The 18,747-nt window shown below is 42.1% G+C and overlaps 1 protein-coding gene across 3 annotated transcripts in view; it reads left to right on the top strand.

Moving 5' to 3' along the window:
* Positions 1-408: 408 nt before the first annotated feature.
* TNIP3 (TNFAIP3 interacting protein 3) overlaps positions 409-18,747 on the top strand; it is a 28,676-nt gene continuing 10,337 nt past the window's right edge. The window contains exons 1-10 of one of the 3 annotated variants that reach the window (XM_040064900.1): positions 409-497; positions 581-738; positions 2,241-2,373; positions 8,221-8,307; positions 9,778-9,867; positions 10,432-10,575; positions 11,366-11,497; positions 13,632-13,760; positions 15,975-16,091; positions 18,419-18,544. In XM_040064900.1, coding sequence (XP_039920834.1) covers positions 671-738; positions 2,241-2,373; positions 8,221-8,307; positions 9,778-9,867; positions 10,432-10,575; positions 11,366-11,497; positions 13,632-13,760; positions 15,975-16,091; positions 18,419-18,544 — 1,026 coding nt within the window. In that variant the 5' untranslated portion in view covers positions 409-497; positions 581-670. The other 2 variants (XM_040064901.2, XM_058420691.1) reach the window with 2 other exon arrangements.

The raw sequence follows: 18,747 nt of genomic DNA, 5'->3' as shown, positions 1-18,747 counted from the left end.
GGTGAATATCATTTACAGCTACAACATCAAAATGTGGGGAGCAGAGCAGAGGAACAAATGCTTCCTGGCTGAAAAAAGATACTAAAAGCCAACCCCCATGTTTATGGGGTATTTCTCATCTTGGTTCATGCTCTGACCTCAGGAGGTTGTGGTCACACATCTCCACTTGCTGTGGCTGAACCAGCAGCAAAGCTGAGTGCAGCCTGCCTAAGCATTTGCTGCTGCACTCCTGCCAGATTGCTACTCATCTTTTGCTGCCCCCGGGGCTGCACCTGGGCATTGCTCTTTTATTCTGAGTATTTTTTTTTCCCCCTTAGGCTGAGCTGCTTTATTTGGCTTAAAAGCGTTTGAGAAGCACTGGCTCCTTTGCCCGAGCTGGGGGAGTAGGTTGTGCTGGCAGCTGGGAGTGGTGAACTGCAGCAGCGAGCGGCCGCTTCCGTGCTGCGGCTTTGCAGTTCTTCTGAGCAGCCTCGGAAGCAGCGAGGGCTCTGCACAGGGTATGTGCACCTCACACGCACAAAGCCATCTCAGATGGCATCAGGAATTGGACTCCAAATGGGCTGAAGGTGCTGTTTTGCAGGGAAGTGCACTTGAGAGCGTGGAGTGCTTGCTCTGGCTGCTGCCTGAGGTCCCGGAACCTCAGCCCAGAATTGCTTAGAAAAAGCGCCGCATGCCCTGGCTTATCCAGGATTTTGCAACATTTAGCCAGACAGAGAAGGGCTGGATTTCTTTCGCAAGGTTCGTTGCTCTCCTCCTGCAGTTTTCTCCTTGAGCTGCCGCGCGGTGACCGTGCTGCTGCTGGGGCTCACCTGCCGCCTACGCGCGGCTGAGGCTTTGGGAACTGCCTCCTGCACCGCTGTGGAGTTCATGAAAACGTTGCTTGGGAAGGTCTTGCTTTTAATCCTCATGGCCATGAAAGTACAGCTTATCTAACTACCAGCAGCAAGCAAAAAAAGAAGAAAACACCAAAAACCCTGTAGAATTTTACTAGCCCTTATTTGCTGCTGTTGGTATTTTGTTTCCTCTTGGAAATGATTTCGTATGTATGCTTAGTGAAAATTTATTTCTGCTACAGTCTCTGTGTTTTAAATGTGGAGCATTAAAGGAATCATTCTATGCTCTCAGCATGAAATTCACCACACTTATTTACTCTTATGATTAAGATAGATGGATTTGTTTATGGGGTAATTTTATCAGTTTCGCTTCAAGAGTTTCCTCAGAACCTGTGGTGCAATCCCTGAGGATTGCCTGTCTAAACTTCAGGAAGTATAATTGATAAACTCCTACAGCTTTCAGTTTTTCTAGTGGTTTAAATAAAGAATTTTGTATTTTCTGCCTAAATCAAGAAGTAATCTTGCTGCAACAGGTTGGTGATATTTTTGAGCCTTGCAGTTTGTTTTCTGCATTTCACGCATTACTTATATTTAGAATTGGTTTGGGTTGATTCAACAATTGAAGTCTAAGCTTGCAAAAAGAGATGAATCTTTCTCGATCACTTGGGTGGATCTAGGAGATTTAGGTGCTTGTGTTAATTTTTTCTCAGTTAATTATCTGGAAGTCACGTTCCACCATTACAGTGTACCAAGTGAATCAGCCCTAGTTGCAAGTTTGTTCTGTGAATTTGGAACAAGCCCTTATGTGCACCTAAGCCCTGTATGTCCTTAGCAGAGAGATTGAAAGAAAAGGATTTTCCCATTAAAAAATAGATAAATTTAAATTTTCTCAACAGACAAATTTTTTTACAACATACAAGTGTTTTTAAGAGGAACCTTTAAGGGAAAAAAAATTGAAAATGCATGTCAGGTGTCTGCTACAAAATGTTAGAGTAAACAAAATGTGCCATCAAAAGACTTTGTGAACTGAGCACCCTGTTTTGCAGTTCTGAACCTATTCTACTATTCTGATTGCATTTTTGCTGAAGTTGAATTTAAAACTCTTGAAACTAAGTGGGTGAGATTGAGGGCACGTGGCTGCCATCATATAATCCCCAAAAGGGTGGATTTGGATTTTGTGGGTGAAAAGCGGTACAATTCGTAAAGGCTTCTTGTGTAAGTATTTTAAACAAATTTCTGCCACAAAGCACTTAAAGATTGTTTGTCACTGCCCTGGTGCTCTCTGCTTGTGTTACCAGGAAGGAAGGGAGCAGGAGCCTGGTGCAGGACCAGCTCTGCCTTCTCACAGTCAGAAGAAAGCCTCAAGTTCTGATGCAAAGTTTAACACTGCTTTTTCTTCCTAAGCAGGTGTGAAAGTAAAGAGCTGGATGTTGAAATAAGGAACCTGATAGGGAAGAGCAACACTTTTGAGTCGTGTGAGGACCCCAGGCCTCTTGCCCAAGAGAGGCTGAACCCTCAGAGAACTTCATGTTCCCTTAAGGTAATCGCAGTGTGCTTTTGCAATGTTTTTCTGCCAGGAAAGAACGTTCTTGGGGGATGTTCTCTGTGGGACTTGACTGTGCATGAAACTTTAGGATTTCTGAGATGATGCAATGAACTTGCTACACATTTTTTTCCCTGATAGAGCTACTTTCTGGTGTGAGGATGAGTGGCTGAGAAGGTACATTTTATAGTGCTTTAAAAGGTCAGCTAAACCCACTGATTATTATCCTAAGTGTCAAACCCTGTAGCCAGATGTGCCTTTTGGATAACACAGTGCAACTGTGCAACTTGTCCTTGAAACTGTGCAACCCCCAAAACACTGTCATTTTTGATGCATTTGGAAGTTCTGATTTTACTGGGAATGAGCAGAGGTGTGGGACACAAAGACCTGTGGAAGTGTCAGGAAGGCTTTTAGATGAATGGGAAGAGAGGAGAAGAAAAATGAAGATGATTCAAACCCACACTTCTGTGGTATTGCAAACAGAAAATCATAAGCCACCTGCTAGGGTGGATGTCTTTGCCTACAGTGAAGCAGTGGTTAACAAGCCTGACAGAAACTTGTTCAGGGTTTCCCTCTCAGTTTCACTCCTCTCCCCTGAAGTAGTGAGAAGAGAAGGAATGTCCCCCTTTTCCACAAACTAGGAACAGGAGGAGTGAGGGGTGCGGAGGAGAGGAGCGGTCAGACCGTGACTGATCCACCTGCAGGGGATGACACTCCTACCTGTGTGACTCCAGCACGGGATGGCGAAAGGAAAGCTCTGAGGGCTGCACCCAGAGGCACAGTGCAGGAAATTGGTGAGGAGGTAAAAGGGAGATGACTCTCTTCTACGAAATCTGAAATTACACACAGCTCCTTTCACATGCAAACCGCCATCTCCAGAATGACTCATGACCTCGGGCATGAAGCTGAGGCGAGCCTAAGGAGACACCGCAGGGTCAGACCAGTGGGATTAGAAACAGTGAGAGAGAAGCCACAGGGAGGGATGGGGATTCCCGGAGGCGGGGGAGAAATAAGTGTGGTGAAGCAGAAGTCAATGCAGAACCAAGCTTTGAAATTACAAGCCACAAATGATCCACGGAAACACCAGTTTCCACATATTAGCCTCTCTCCAGCAGAAGGAGTCATAGGAAAGGATTTGGGGGATAATGGGGAGTATGGGGAAGAAAGAGAATGGATGTGCTCACCTGGACCCTTTCTGAGAGGTGCTGCAGTGCTTCACACAGGAGACCGTGGCAGTATTTAATCTGTGGTGCTTTTATGCTCTTTGCATTTATAGCACTTCTTGCCTGTAAAATGTGTGTGTGTGTGTGGTTTTCAGAGCTTAAAGAGGGACACTTCATTATATTTCTGCACTAGACACACGCTGGCTATTTTTAATTCTACTTTTAAGTCAAGCAGCTTTTCACTTGGCTGGTTATTGAGCTGGGCTTCAAGTGAGTGACAGTTTGACAGTTCTGATGAGCTTCAGCCACCTCAGTGTAAGGTGCTGGGAGTACCTGTCTTGGATTGTGTGTTTTGGGAAAGGAGGTCATATTTTTAACACCTAGTAGATTTTGTGAAGGTTATGAAATAATATTAAAAAAAATCCCACCACCGGAAAATACCTGTTTGTGAAATTATGCTGATTTGGACTTAAAATGAGGGGCAAATTATATGTTTGAGAGTTAAGAAAAAGTTAATAATGAAACAACAGTGTACCCTTCCCTATGGTGTCAGTCATTCATCAGGAAGTTATTTGTCAGAGCCAGCAGGTCATTTTCATTCTAACTTTTTTTCTGGAGTGAAGAGTACAAATTGCACTCTGCAGAATGGCATTTCCATCTGACCTTAAATCGCTTTCAAGACTAACCTGTAAATGTCCGTAAACAAATTCCCCTTTTTGCCAGGATTTTTTTTTTCCCAGAAAAATATGTTATATTAGTATGGTTTTATATGCAAATATTTGATAAAGAGAAAATACAGTTCTGCAGAATTAACTTCTCAGCACATCCTTCCAGTCTATGCTTCCTTCAGTTGCAGCTTGTGCTGATGCTGCATTCTCCGTTCCAGGAAAGGGAATGGGTTTGCCAATTGCCATCCAATTATTTTCACATGAAACTTGGATTTTCATCAGCAGGCCTGAGTTTGCAAATGCTTAGGTACTTGGGAGACCGTGCCTTTATGGTTAGTGAATAAAGGAAATCCTGATGCAGGAGCCTGTGCTCAAATATTTTGATTTACACTGAAACCATGTCTTGCTCTAATTTTATCTGGTTCCTACCTATTAAGACACAAATTGGCATCTGCACCTATTTTTCTGTCAGAGGGAGCATGTAACTGAGCAGCACAAAAGGCTGAGGCTGACACACTTCTGTGAAGGGAAAATCCCTTTTCTAGCACACCACTCTGGTGAGGCATGGGGGCCAGGCTGAGGCAGGAAGAGGCAGATTCTTCTTCTGATTCAAGAACCAATTTTATTCTTCAGCCAAAATCTCACATTTTTCACCATTTCACCACATGCCTCAGAATGGGAAAGTGGATATTGTGGCAAACACTGCTGACATAACAGCTTCAGCAATAAAGCAAAAAACAAAGCTCAACTGAAACCTAAGCAAAATAAGGCTCCCCCAAAGCCACCAAAATTTAACCCAAGTAATCTCAGAGTTGATCTAGCTTCTATAGGTCTGCAACTGGACAATAAATTTAAAATAATAATAAAAATATCCCCAACAAACCTCACAGCAGATGCATGATCAGCTAGGAAGAAAAATATGTTATTTTGTACGATTTTGTTATCATCAAGGAAAGCCTCACATTTGCTTGTGTTAAGCCTTTTAATGGTTCTTGGTTTCACTGCAGTTGCTGAACAGACAGAATTTTCAGAAGGGAGAAATGGTTTTCATTATCTGAATTTGAGTGAGATTTTGTAATACTGTGACACAAAGTGTTCTCAGAATTAAGATCCAGCACTCTGAAAATGAGAACTTTGATCTTGGGGTGCCAAGGCTTGGGAGAGGATTCAGTGCTGGCCACAGCTCCAAGGCTCTGATTTTTCTCCCACTGCAAGCTTCCCAAAGATGCCTTCAAGGCCTTTATGCTCAGGAAGCCCAGGTCATCCTAGAATACAAACTAATATTTCTCATTTTTAAACAGGACATTAAAAGAAAACAAAACAACAACCTCAAAGCTTCTACTAATAGAAGTTACAGAGTATCATGGAAATAAAATACAAATAATTAAGAGGCTTCTAAGCTGTTGTTAGATGCCACTTGGGAGTTAACTTAGGGAGTGTGAGGGGCAGCAAATTTTTCCATTTACTTCCTGAGCAGCTTTTTCTATACCTGGCAGATGTTTAGGTTTGTGACTGCATTTACAGCCTGTTTGTCAACTGGAATTTTCCAAGCAATTTAAAAATGTGTGGGTTTTTTTCAATAGCTTCAAACCAAGTATAAATGCTTTAAAATATTTGTGGGGCTTTTTGAATTCTGAAACCTGACAGGTCTCAAAAAGTCTTTCTTTCAAGGATTTCTGTATATCTCAGGTTTCTGGAGTGCTGTTGTACAGCTAAGATTTTTCTTGATAGCAGTAAACACAAACTAATGTAGTGTCTTTATCACTGTGGTATCAATGAAAATTAATGTTGTCATCTCCTTCTCTTTCTTTTTGGTGCTGTTAACTGTTTTCACCAGAGACAGGCAATGATTTTGCTTCAACCTCCCAGTCTGTGCTGGAAGAAAACCACCAAAATACCTTTGAAGAGCTTGAGTTTTCGTTCCCTACTGATAGACATTGCTTCTATTCATACAGATTTCAGATGTACTCTTCTCTCCCCAATCTGTTTTTACATGGCAACCAGTTATCCCTATGAATACTAAGCTGGATGAGACAGCACTGAAAACTACTTTAGTCTTAGTTCTATTCTGTCCAATTTCATGTAAAATCATTAGGTCGTTCTTATTGCAGTCATGAAGAAATCACTAACAAAGGGCTTGGTGTCCTAACGTCCAGGTAGCTTTCCAAGAAACTACTCATCTCTCCAGGAAACCGCTGTGACCTAATTACTTTATCAACCATGACCTCAGCCTCATCCTGTCTTCAAAGTAATTGGAGCATTAATATCTTTCAAGTGGGAACTGTGCTTCATGAGTGGGGCTGTGCCCTGGGTTTGCTCTTCTGTCCCCACTGTAGGGACCGCTCAGCGCCTCACTCACCACATCCCAGGGTGCTCTTGGGAGGAAACCAGAGACTGGGGCCATAAAATGTCGCTGTTCAACCTGAGCTTTCTCTGGAAGTGAACGTGCTGCTGGAGTGGGGATGAGACTGGTGAGAGTGAGAGCTGGGGAAGGGACAGTGTCTGGTCTTGAGAAGCGTTGCCCCCAAGAGCAGATGTGCGATGTGGACGGTTTGTGATTGTGCTTTTATTAATCAGATGCCCAGTGTTAGTGCTCTTCTGCACCAGTTTATCATCTTCAGTGCTCTACTTGATATGCCCAGTGTCTAGTTTTGATACAGGTACAGATGAAATTCTTCTAATTTTTGATGAGTAGGGTGACTCCTATGTAGAATCTGAAATGTCTTCATTAAAATAACCTTTGTTTTTTAATTTTTCACTTGATACACCACAAGTTTTCCAGCTGTTCCATAAATCAGGAGAAAAATGGAAAGAACCTCAGGGTAGCAGGACATATTTCATATGCAAATATTATAAAATAGTAGCTTTCTTCCAAACTGGGGTTTTTATCTTGAAAAAGAGGAGTTGCTTAGTCACACATTATGAACCAGAGATCTGGAATGTGGCTGCAAAATTTTAGCATTTCACAGGATTGCTTTACTTTGTCTAAGTTCATTTTTGGAAATTCGAAGAGGGGTTTCTATTATTTTACTTCAAATTTCACTGGCTCGTTTTCATTTCATTCCTTGAAAATGAAATAAGCAACCTCTGCTTCCACTGCAAAAGCCACAGACCCAGAGATCTTTCCACAATAAGGAGCAGGATTTTTCTTTCATGCTTCCGTCTGAAATCCGTTATTATTCAGAATTCCAAGGCTGAAGATGAGAACGCTTTGCACTTTTCTGTTTCATTCTGACTTTGTATAGGAAGTCTATGGAAGCCTATTCTTTGTTAATCTTTTCTGTGAGTTTAACTTGGTAGGGCTAACATTATCCTCCAAATGGGAGACCGAGGCACAGGTTTGGAGTGTTGGGTACCTCTGAGTACCCAAGTCTTGAGTAGCTTGAAGCTGCATCTATGCTCAGGTAAGGCAAGTGGCAGAAGTGCAAATAAAACATCTGTCGTTCTTCATCTTTGTGCAGCTTTTCTTCAGGGAAACAAATAAATTTTCCAATTTTGGTTTTCCCCTAAACATCTTGGGGTTTTTCTGTGGGGGTGCCTTTCCCTGTAGCTGTTAACAGACTTTGCTATGGCTCCTTTAGAAGCATGACTCACTCATTTTTCTGTTCTGATAGTTCACTCCTACTGTCAATAATTGTTGTAATTACTTCAGTTCTTTTTTATAACTGGAAGCAGGGATAGAAAAGCCTGTCCTCTTATTTACAGAAAAAGCAAATACCCTTCCTTCTCTTACACATGCAACTTCCTCTCCAGGGGGAACTAGCCAGGCAATTGTGATTTCCATGCACACAAAGCGGAGAGCTGCCTTGCCTGGCACATTAGTCATAGGCATTGTGCTTCGTCCATTCTGGGAAGCCCCAGCCAGGAATGAGGAAAAGGTTAAAATCAGAATTCCACCACTTCTTTCTGGACCTCGGTTGCTTCCACAGGCAGCCCTTCTGGGTCTGAAAGCAGTTCTCCTGCTCCTTTAGCCAACATAAAATCTCTGTTTCATTGCTCTTCTTCCTCCAAAGACCCACAGCAAAGGAAACGCTCCAGGCCAGCTTGGATACACCTGGGCAGGTGGAAGTGACATGGAAGCTCCAGCAGAACCACTGGAAGTAAGTGACTGTGTTGGCTGTTCTCTGAAGTGTTTAATGACTAACAGGAGCTGGTCCAGGCCAATTAGATTGACAGTTATGGGCTGATCTTTGTGTTCTAATAGATTTTTCTGAATGATTTGAACTGTGTAAGAGTGGAAGGAAATGTTACAAATATTTTTGCAAATGTCATTCGTAAAAAGAAACCCTTTCCTAATGGGGTCTTTTGCCCTCCAGAAGCTACACAAAAGGTGCAAAGTGGTTCATTTGAGTGACCCCACAACTTCTGTGAGCAGTATTTGGGCTATTTTGTGCCAAGTGTATGTGTTGTTGTTAGATTTGTGAGTTGTCCCATTCGCTTTATTAGTATTCTTGAACATGTTCTTCAATATATGCCTAAGGCTGAGATGCTGAAACCAATTCAGCATGGGAATAACTCCATTAGCTGCCAGGTATTGCTTCAGATACTCTAAATTAAACTTGTCTGTGAACTACAAGAAGAGGGATTAAGTGTTTTCTGGCTTGGAAGTCAAGGGCTCCACATCAGAGCTCAGCAGGACTGGCCATAGGGCAAATATGTGGTTGGGATTTTTGCCTTTGAAAAGACACAGCAAAACTGATCTTCATTGGTTTTCAGCATTAAATTCTCTATCTACAGAAAATTTATTCCAGACCTCATAAGTGCTCACATTATTATTCTTGTTTTTTGTATATTGGTTGAGAATTTAGGGAGGGAAACAAAAATCCTTGAGGATGTATCTGAACAGAGTATGTTCTATTTTTATGAGGCTGTCTCTTTTTTTCCAGTACAGTTTTCTCTCTCTCTCTTTCTAACAGATCACGTGTTTGTTTTCATGACAATCCATAGAAACTTCTTGGAAATTATGATTAACACTGTCATCATAAAAATGAGGGTCTACCTGCTGCTGTCCTGTGTGGGTGAAACTCCACACTATAACAAATGGAACAGACTGACCTTCAAAATTTCTCCAAATAGCCTATTTGTTTTCTGTATTACTTGTTTTGAGCTCATTGTCCTGAAGTTTATCACTTTGGGCCTGCAAGCACTTACCAGGGGCAATCCTACTAATTCTTCTTTTTCTTGTAAATAAGGGGAATTACTTACACCCACTCCAAGTCATGGACAATTTTGTGGTTTGCACTACTTGTTTGTATTGTTATCTGCAAGATAATTAAAATCCTATTTTGCGTTCTGTGTCTCGGATGGTACAAATAGATACAATTTTGGTTATTTCAGTGGTTATTTGCGTAATGTTTCAATCAAAACACAGCCTGGGTGGATTTAAAGCAGAAGTACATTCCAGAATCAGCTGTCAGCAGGTGTGAAGGTATTTAGATACAAATTTGGTGTAAGAAAATGTTTGTTTCAGTTTCTTTATGTGCACCCGCCAGGGTGGATGGGAACTTTACATGAGAATCTTGAAGAGAACAAGCCAGAAGCTTTAATTTTTGAACATTCCTTTTCCACAGTCAAGGCACACATTACTGAGCAAAAAGAAGCCTTTATCATCCAATTCTCTGGAGCAACAGATCCTCACACTGGAAAGACAGAGACGAGAGGTAATCCTAAACACGCCCTTAACCACACGATGACTGATTGGACAGTGCCCATTAATCTGGAAGAGCAGAGGTTTATTTAGTTCAAAGGGAAAATTCTATTAATGACCATTATTGCTAAAGGCCAAGGAACAATAAGGGTTTACACCCAGTAGTATCCCAGTCAGTAGGAGTCTTCCATTCATTTGTTTGACGTCAAAGACCTTCTAATTGGAAGTTCAGGGGACTTGTAGCAAGGTAGCAGGAAGGTCCTTGGCCATTTGGGATTTGCAGCTTGGGATGTGTGCAGTGTTGAAAATGATCCCCCTGTAGCTTATCGTGTCTTTGCATGTTTCCTGAGTGTTGCTTCCTGAATGTTTGTGTGCTTTAACCGAAATACCAAAGCACTGGCAGAGGGGCTGCAAGGCTTGCAAAACCTTAAACTTGCATCTTCTGAAATAAATGAACTGGCCAGATGATGAGGAGGTTGGGAACACTCACTGACAGTGGATTAGAATGCCAATCTGTTTTTGATTTACTGAAAATGTTGAAATAAGGTTATTTACTGTGCCTTCCTGGTAATTACAGCTTCTGGAGGTGAACAAGCAATGGGATCATCAATTTAGAAGCATGAAACAGCTTTATGAAAAGCAGGTAACAATGCTGACAACTTCTGTGTGCCACCTGCTGACAGTTGAATCTGTGTTTAAATGTCAGCCAGCCATAGCCATGGTAAATATCTTACTTTGTATTGAGCTCCTAAAATGAAAAAGCTTAATCATATAAAAATGAAGCCAATGTGTGTCAATCTTCGGTAGGACAAACTAACCAGAGAAGCAGGGTGTCCCTAAAATAGTAGGGACCAGTGTGGACATGACAGCATCTTTATGGCCTCCACACTAGTAAAAATAGCACATAACTGGGAGCACAATTAACTGAAAATCAGCCTGGCCTGCCACATCATCACATATATGCTGGTTCTTGTCCCATCTCTTTTGAAGCCTGGGAGCTCCCTAGTAAATTCTCCATGAAAGTTACCCTCTCTAAGCAGAGACTTTCAGAATGAACTGTAAATAAAAATTTCGTTTTCCATTTTTTTCTTTCCATCCCAGACCCAACTGACATGGCTTTTATTCCTTGCTTATGGCTGTGTGGCATCATTGCTGCAGACATTATCATCAGCTGCCTAGTGAAATTCAGTGCTTACAATTTTGTCTGGTATTCCAGAACCCAGGTTGGTTCATTGACTGACACTTCTCATCTACTGTTTCCTGCTATGAAAAGGAAGTTTATACAATGACCTAATGTGCTTATCAGGAAAATTTTCTCTCTGATATTTTCCAGAAAGCTTTACTGAGATATGAATCATTCATTTTCTTTTTCCCCCAAAGAGAAGAGGAATCCAAATGGCTCTTCCTCATTTAATTTGGAACTGTTTTATGCCTCTGACTCAACACCCTGAAGGTGCTGTGCCTTTCAGAATCCCCGGTGAGCCCAGCATGGTCTGTCACTTGCTTTTCAGCTGACAGAGATGAAGGCAAAGCTGGACGTGTCGGAGAGGAGAGTGAGCGAGCTGGAGCAGGAGAGACACTGGCAGCGTCCAGAGGAGGACAGGTGGCGAGCTCTGGGCAGAGAGAGGCTGCTGCAGGAAAAGGTAGGAGGGTGCCCTGTGGCGTGCCTTTTGTGCTGTGTGGTGAGCTCTCTCGTGTCTTTCATCTTTCTCCCCTTGTGTGAGGCACAGCGTGGGTTGTGCACAGCCCAGAGGTGAGACTGTGGCTCCTCAGTATCCTACCCAAAGCAGTGGCTGCTGAGCTGCCTCAGCACAGAGCTGTGTATAGAGAAAAAGTCATTTCTGACTGACAGACAGCACAGCATTAGTGTGTGTGGGGGAGTAAAGAGCAGGTTGGTATCTACACTGCACAGATTTCCCTCCTCACAGTTCAGTTCAGGGTGAATTTCTTTGTGAAGGAAAATGCTGCTGTCATTTCAAATGGAAGAGGAGCACCAGTGCAGATGTTACACAAAGTGCTTGGCAAGAAATACTGGAGGAGTGAATGCAGCTCCAGCCCCCCGGGTTTTGATGTTGACAGTACAGGCTCTCATACATGTGCTAGCTATCTTAGCTCCTTGCAATTACTAGTGACACTGTCAGTGCAGTTATCAGGGTTGGAAGTGTCTGGGCTGATCAGCTGCTCTGGAGTGGTGTTCACCTCACCCTCCGAGTGGTTGGGCTACTCTCTCAGGACTCCTTGTGCACTGGCCCTTGTGGTGGGCTCTTGCATCTAAATTTAGATCCCTGAGCTGGATTCCCACCTCAATAAAACTACCAGCCTGAATGATGGGCACCTACACAAAACTTGGTGCTCCATTTTAGAAACCCCATGGAGTGGTGCTTCCTGTTCTCATTCTGCTTCATGGTATCATGTACTTCATGACATGTAGTGAGAGTTTCTGGATGGTGATGATGGCTGAAGTTGGGCTTCTCTATTCACACGGTAACCTGAAACAAGTGGCAATTGCATCACTTCCAGGCTCTGATAAGATGTGAGTTACCTGCTGCAGGAAAAGAAATGCAACCCCCTTAGCTTATACCTGCATAAGCAGAACTTACTTGCTTATCAATTAGTCTTAGCTAAGCACATACTTGATTCTAAATCCATATTTGGAATCCAGTATGGATTGGATCCATGTTTTATCCAATCCATGTTTTAAGACAAACTGTTACATACTTGCTGTATTGCTGTCTGTATTTGCTCTGAGTGTTGATTCAGTGTGAGACATTCCTATTTCTGTTCTTGCCTGCCTTTTAATATATGACTCCCGGGAAAACAGCTACCATTTTATAAAAATAAGGGCAAGCAGTACACTCTCTCAGATTATTTTACTGTATGCATGACTAATTAACTAAATGACAGTACAGTCTAAAACTTTTTTACAGGGACAGGTTAACCAGCATGGAACTTTGGTCTTAAATCTGCAATTTCTTTCGAGTTAGACACTCAGCTAGTAAGTGCATGTCAGCTTGAACCTAGCTCAAGCTAGTATAAGTATAGGATGAGTTCCTATACTTATTACATAGATACTCTGCTAATCTTGCCTAATTTTTGGAGAAAAAGAAATGTCCATGCTAACTTAGGACGCAGCAGAGTCAAGCTTCCTTGTGTGGAAGCAACAGTTACTCAGGGGTGTTTTTCACTGGCTCAATTAGCGCATGGTGATGAGCCCAAACTGTGACTGGCTGCACAGAGATGTGCCTTTTACACAGGGAAAACCCCATTCCTGTGGTGTTCTGTGCCTGTGATTGTTGGATTTCACTTTTTATTCACATAAAGCAGCTGCAGAAAATATTTGAAATACTTTTTTGCTTTCTGTTTTATTTTCTTCGGTGTTGTATGGCACTGGGAATGGCTGGGACTCCACCAGCATTTAGCCCTGATTTATTCTCTGAGTACATGAGAGAATTGCACGTCTCGGTTTACTGTGGATTTGATTTTGACCTGCTTGGCTTGCCAGCATTCCCATGCCTTCGTGCAACTGCAGAGAGCAGGGATTTAGTCTTGTGTGTTGTCTCTGTCTCATCATATGGTGAGTGGTCAAAACAATTTCTACAGGCTTTTTCATATCTGGGTGTACTAATGATCTGCCTTCCTGTTGCCTCCCTTCCCAACTATGTTTGGGACAAGAAGAATGTAGCACATCTGTCAGACAGAAGAGTATTCTGAAAATTTTTCTTGAAAAATGTTTCCATCTGAATTTCTGCAGCATCTCTCTGTACTTTTGCATCCCAGAAAGATACAGAGGTCCTCAGTGAAGCTCTCCATGAAATGAAGGAAGAGAACAGGCTCCTGAAGCAGAAGAACGCTTCAATGACCAGAAAGAAGGAACACTATGAGAGTGAAATAAGTCGCCTCAACAAGGTAGGAACAGGAGTGAGCTACTGATTCCTAATTCTGGGATCTCTCTTGTCAGTGACCTACTAGGTACCATCTTTTCAATGCAGGGTGAGCAACCTGGTGGCAAACACATGATCACCATTTGGGAGCTGGGGAAACACCCAAGAACTCACTTCAGCTCAGATCTGTGCATGCTGCTCTTGGCAGGTAGTAGGGTTGCATTGCAAGGAGAAAAATTCAGAGAGTATTTGGCTTCTCCTATAAAACCTCTCTACATGTCATGTCTAAGCCCTTTCTACATCCTCCCTTCTCAGAGCAAAAGGGAAATGGCACAAAGATGCTTCTGTATGCACCTAGTGAAAGACTGTGGTTGAAAAGAAAGGTCACACGGTTTAAAAACTGTTGTTGTACAAGTATTCTGTTTTTGAGAATAATTGCTTCTCTTCACAAGACATGCTCCTGCCCTACTGTTCACATCCTTACACGCACATATTCATACCTATAATATTATGTACATATATGTCCCACCGAGGAAATTGTCATTAAATAGCTAAATGGGATTTTTTTAACTGAGGGAAAGTAATAAATGTAATTGTGTTTAATCAAAAGATCACATAAAGCAGTGGGTGTTTTCTAACAATTTTGTATTTCATGGTGAACCACAAACACTTCCTGAGGAAATGCGCTGCAGTAACCATTGCTGTGTAATTTAAATGCATTTAATAAATGCTTTAATAATCTAAAGGGCCACGATGTACAGAAGTCAAGCCAAAAAACATAATACTGCCATTAAGGAAAAAATCTGACAGAACCCATGGTCTCTAGCTCTTTCTGAAATGCATTGACAGGGCCTGCTCAAAGCTCCAATCTAGCTTTAATTCAAGGCCTTGTTTGTTAAACAACTTATTTCAATGTTTCATTTTGCTGTCTTATGATGTGACTGTAATAAGACAGATGGGTATATGGAGCATTCTTTTAAAAGAAGAATCAATTTCATATTTGCGTTCCCAACAGTAGTTTACTGATTTTCTGTGCATTTGCATGCTTCAAATCTCATGTCATGAGTACACACAAGATAGGAAGGAACACTCTGTGCCCTTTTAATTTTAGTCCCCTGCTATTTCAGGTTCAGCCACTTGAAGTTATTACAAATTTTTGGAAATCAGACAATTTTTTCTTCTTTTTATGTGAATGGATAAAGCAGGGTCTCACAGTATTGTTTCCAAATGCAGTTTAAAAATAATCTTCACCTTACAATCTTAACCTTTTGAAGATTTAATTTTCTGGATTTTTCTCTTTTTTTTCCCCTTCTTAATTCTGAGTTGTAGAATCTCCTCAAAAGGTATTAAAGGGGGGGCTCAAAGGGGCAGAAGTAGGGTTAATCAATAATCAGGGTAACTGTGTTTTCATCCTCCCAGTTTAAGTTCAACCTTCTTTATGTACAGGCATGTAGCACAAGCTTTGCCACTATCATAGAAGTTTCACTTCTGCGCAGTTCTTAGGGGCAGCAGCTCATCAGATACAAAGTCTTCTGTTCCTTCCATGGAAAGTGCTTGGTGTTCGTTCGGCCTTGGATAATTAATACCAACCCTTGGATTACTTTGGATACTGATTCTCCTGCTTGGCCACGTCTTCCCCCTTTGCCTCTTCCCCCTCCAAATATCTTTCATCCTTCTCGCATGGAGTGTGGGCAGCGAGGGAGAGCTGAGGGTCATCGGCATGAATTCAGCCCTAAAAGGGGTGGAGTTAGGGATTCATATCTTATGTGAGAGAATTTGAGAAGTGCTGAATGGCATTTGCGCTAGAGTAGAGAAAGGAATAGATAATTATAATATGTGGTTATAGACAGAGATGTAGGAGTGATTTAAAGATTATTCCATTCCAAGGGAGAGCTGTGTAGTGCTGTTACAAATAAAAAAAAAAATCTGCAAAGAACTGTAGCAGAATTTCCATGTGTAACAGAGTTAAGAGTTAAACCGAAAGTACCGGTGTTGTGTGTACCCGTAACTCCCTCTAGTGAGAAGCTATCGATACTACACGGCTTCCTCGCAAACGAGAAGGAGTGCAAAAAACATTTCAGTCAGACTTTACTGTAGTCAAGTGGGGTTCTTATCCAGTGTGTATGAATGCAGCGACTATAAGTGAAGGGGAAAGCTCTTTTTAATAGTTTTAAAGGATATTTTTTTCCTTTTCATGTAGCGAATCTCTGTTTAGTAGTTCTGCCGTTTGACGTTGCAGGCCCTTCTGGATGCGTTGAAAAAGCAGCACCCACCCGTTGTCGGGACTCCTCCAGGGAAGGGTGACAGGAACAGCATCGAGGAGATGAGAACCCAACTTGAAGTTCTTAAACAGCAGGTAAGAACTGTACAAGAGAGCCTGGATGGATTTCACACAGCATAATTTTGCCTTCTCTGACAGGGATTGTGGCCGGTAGACTTGCTGTGTAGAGCTTTTGAAAGGAAGAGCCAGTTTAGCCACAGCCCTTTGGAATGACGTTTCCCCAGATGCTGTTGTCATATCAGGGTCCACAAAGTGAAACTGTGTCCCTGGCAAAGGACTGGAGCAAGGACTTTTGGAGGACTCAAAGCAGCAGGAGGGCTCTCCTGACTCCTGGAGGTGTCCTGCCAGCTCTCTGCTAGGGGCTGAATGTCATCTAGAGGAAATGCTAAATTTCATGAGTTACTGATTTTGTTTTCTGCTCCTTTTATCTTAGAAATTGCCAGTGTAGTAAAATATCCAAGGATCCCAGTCTTGGAAAACTAGAGCATTGGCACTGCAGTTTTCTAAGTGTGAGGCAAACCATTTGCATCCATAACCTGCATCCCAAGCACTATAGACATGTAATTATTTATATTTTCATCTTTGTTCTGAGCAACTCAAGTGCTTTGTGCACTTTCTTTCCACATGAAAGAATCAGTTTAAAAACAATATAGTTTTAGGATAATTTTAGCACTTCAGGTCTGTTGTCTGTTCTGGATAGTGTCAGGGTTAACGTTACTCACATACAAATGGATGTGATCAGAATGGGAATTTTATTCAATGGGAATAAAATACTTGTTTCTGTCACGTTTGACAGCAGAGCCAGATTTTTCTCTCTAAAGTAATGCTTGCCACATGCTGGAGAACAAAATCCTGCACTTGATTGTACAGTAATGAGTTATTTCATTCTACACAATAAAATAGAGTAAACCATTTTTTTTCCCAAAATTCTCATGAGGTATCCATTTTATGAATGTGTTTTTCTACTTGTATAAATCAGTACAGTGAGTCCAGACTTCCTTCCAAACAAAATGGAGCAGAAGGCTCTGACTGGATGGAGGAGGGACTCTTGGGACAAAGACTGATGCGACAGAGTCCCACAGGAGCTTGCCTGTCACCAGCCCATCCCTGGTCATGCAGTGGAGATGAAGGCATTCATTCCTTGGGAGGTGTCCCCCTTTTCTCAGGGCAACTGAATCAATGGCAAAACTGTGCCAAAGAGGTTCCCTTGCAGCTCCAGCAAGGAGCTGTACAGCTAGGGAGTGGAAGGGAGGTGGGACAGCAGAGAGGGAACTGGGAGAGAAGAAATGAGGAAATACTGAGGAGAGAAGCATGTAGATGGACAAGGGATGCAGGGATTTCTGCACGTGACAGCTTTGTCTCTGCTTCAGAGGGTCAGGAAAAGAATTTATAGAGCCCTGTGTTGACCTTTTTCTTCCCCTGAGCTATTAACAGTTTTCTAGTCCTTCTGTGAAATCACAGCACTGCTTCCAGCGAAAAGAAAACCGGATTTGTCCAATGGGCAGGGCATGAGCCACAGCAAGCAAGTTTTTTGGGAGGAGACTGTCGGCAGGCTTTAGTGAACAACCAAGAGGACATGAAAGGGCTTCTGAAACTTCGGGTGGTGGTTCCCACCCAAACATGCATTTGCTGTTATTTGTCAGTAGAAGCGCCACCAACCTTCATCTTCTCGCCAGGTGGATGCCTGCCCATTAGCTGAAGAACTAAGGCAGTCATCTTAACACCAAATAATTTATGGATTTGTGTTTTGTTTCTGAATCTGTGCCCTCGCTGCCTATGCCTGGGGTAGTCAGATATTTTTTTAATGGGATGAAGTTCTGTGATTCCTGACCACATAAAAAAGAACTAAGCCACTGCATCCTTCAGCATTTGCAAGGCATTTTATTTTCTAGGAACAAGGTCAAACATCTGTATTTTCACTGGGAATTGTGTACATTACACTCCCCTCTGCCTCTACACTGGGGCGGGGAATTTCTTCTCTAGTTCCTTGCACCTGAGATACAGGAGGGCGTCCAAAGTGCCCATAACTGAAGGGAAAACTGGAAAAATGTTGGTAAAATGTTTGTCTTGCTACTGCTAATCCCTTTAAAAGATGGATACTAGTATTTGCTATCTCGTTTATAATATTTGTAACCGATGTTTGCCAGTAGGCTTTTTGAATTGCAAGGTTGTACAAAAATTGGCACTGGGGACTGTTTCAATTGATGCGTGTCACTGGAGAATAGCCATTGCTTGTCACTTTGTACTGGTCACAAAAAAAGACCAGAGAAAATTTTGTTTGAAGGATTGTACAGAGCAGGGATCCCCTTGGAATTCACCCTTCTGCTTGGGAAGCGTTTAGAAAGCAACCAAACCACAAAGTGGCTCTGCTGGAGTTCACACACTCTTCATGACGATTGCAGGTCCAAATATACGAGGAAGACTTCAGAAAGGAGAGATCTGACCGAGAGAGGCTTAATGAGGAGAAAGAAGCATTGCAGAAAATTAATGAGAGATTACAATCTCAACTGAGTAAACTCAGCTCTCAGGTATGAGTCAAAAGAAAGCTCCCATTGCTAGCACATGTGTATTTTATTTTTTTTTTCCCACTTTCCACACAACTCAAGGCTTTCTGGCTTCCATTAATTGACATTGGATTTTATATGAGGTCACCACCTGGGATGAAATCATTCTGAAGCAATGCAGTAAGAGGATGAGAAACGATTAGAAAATACTTCCAAAATAAGTAGAT

This window comes from Hirundo rustica, chromosome 5 (assembly GCF_015227805.2).
Source record: "Hirundo rustica isolate bHirRus1 chromosome 5, bHirRus1.pri.v3, whole genome shotgun sequence".
NCBI classification, from domain to species: Eukaryota; Metazoa; Chordata; class Aves; order Passeriformes; family Hirundinidae; genus Hirundo; species Hirundo rustica.
This window is presented reverse-complemented; position numbering and strand designations above follow the sequence as displayed.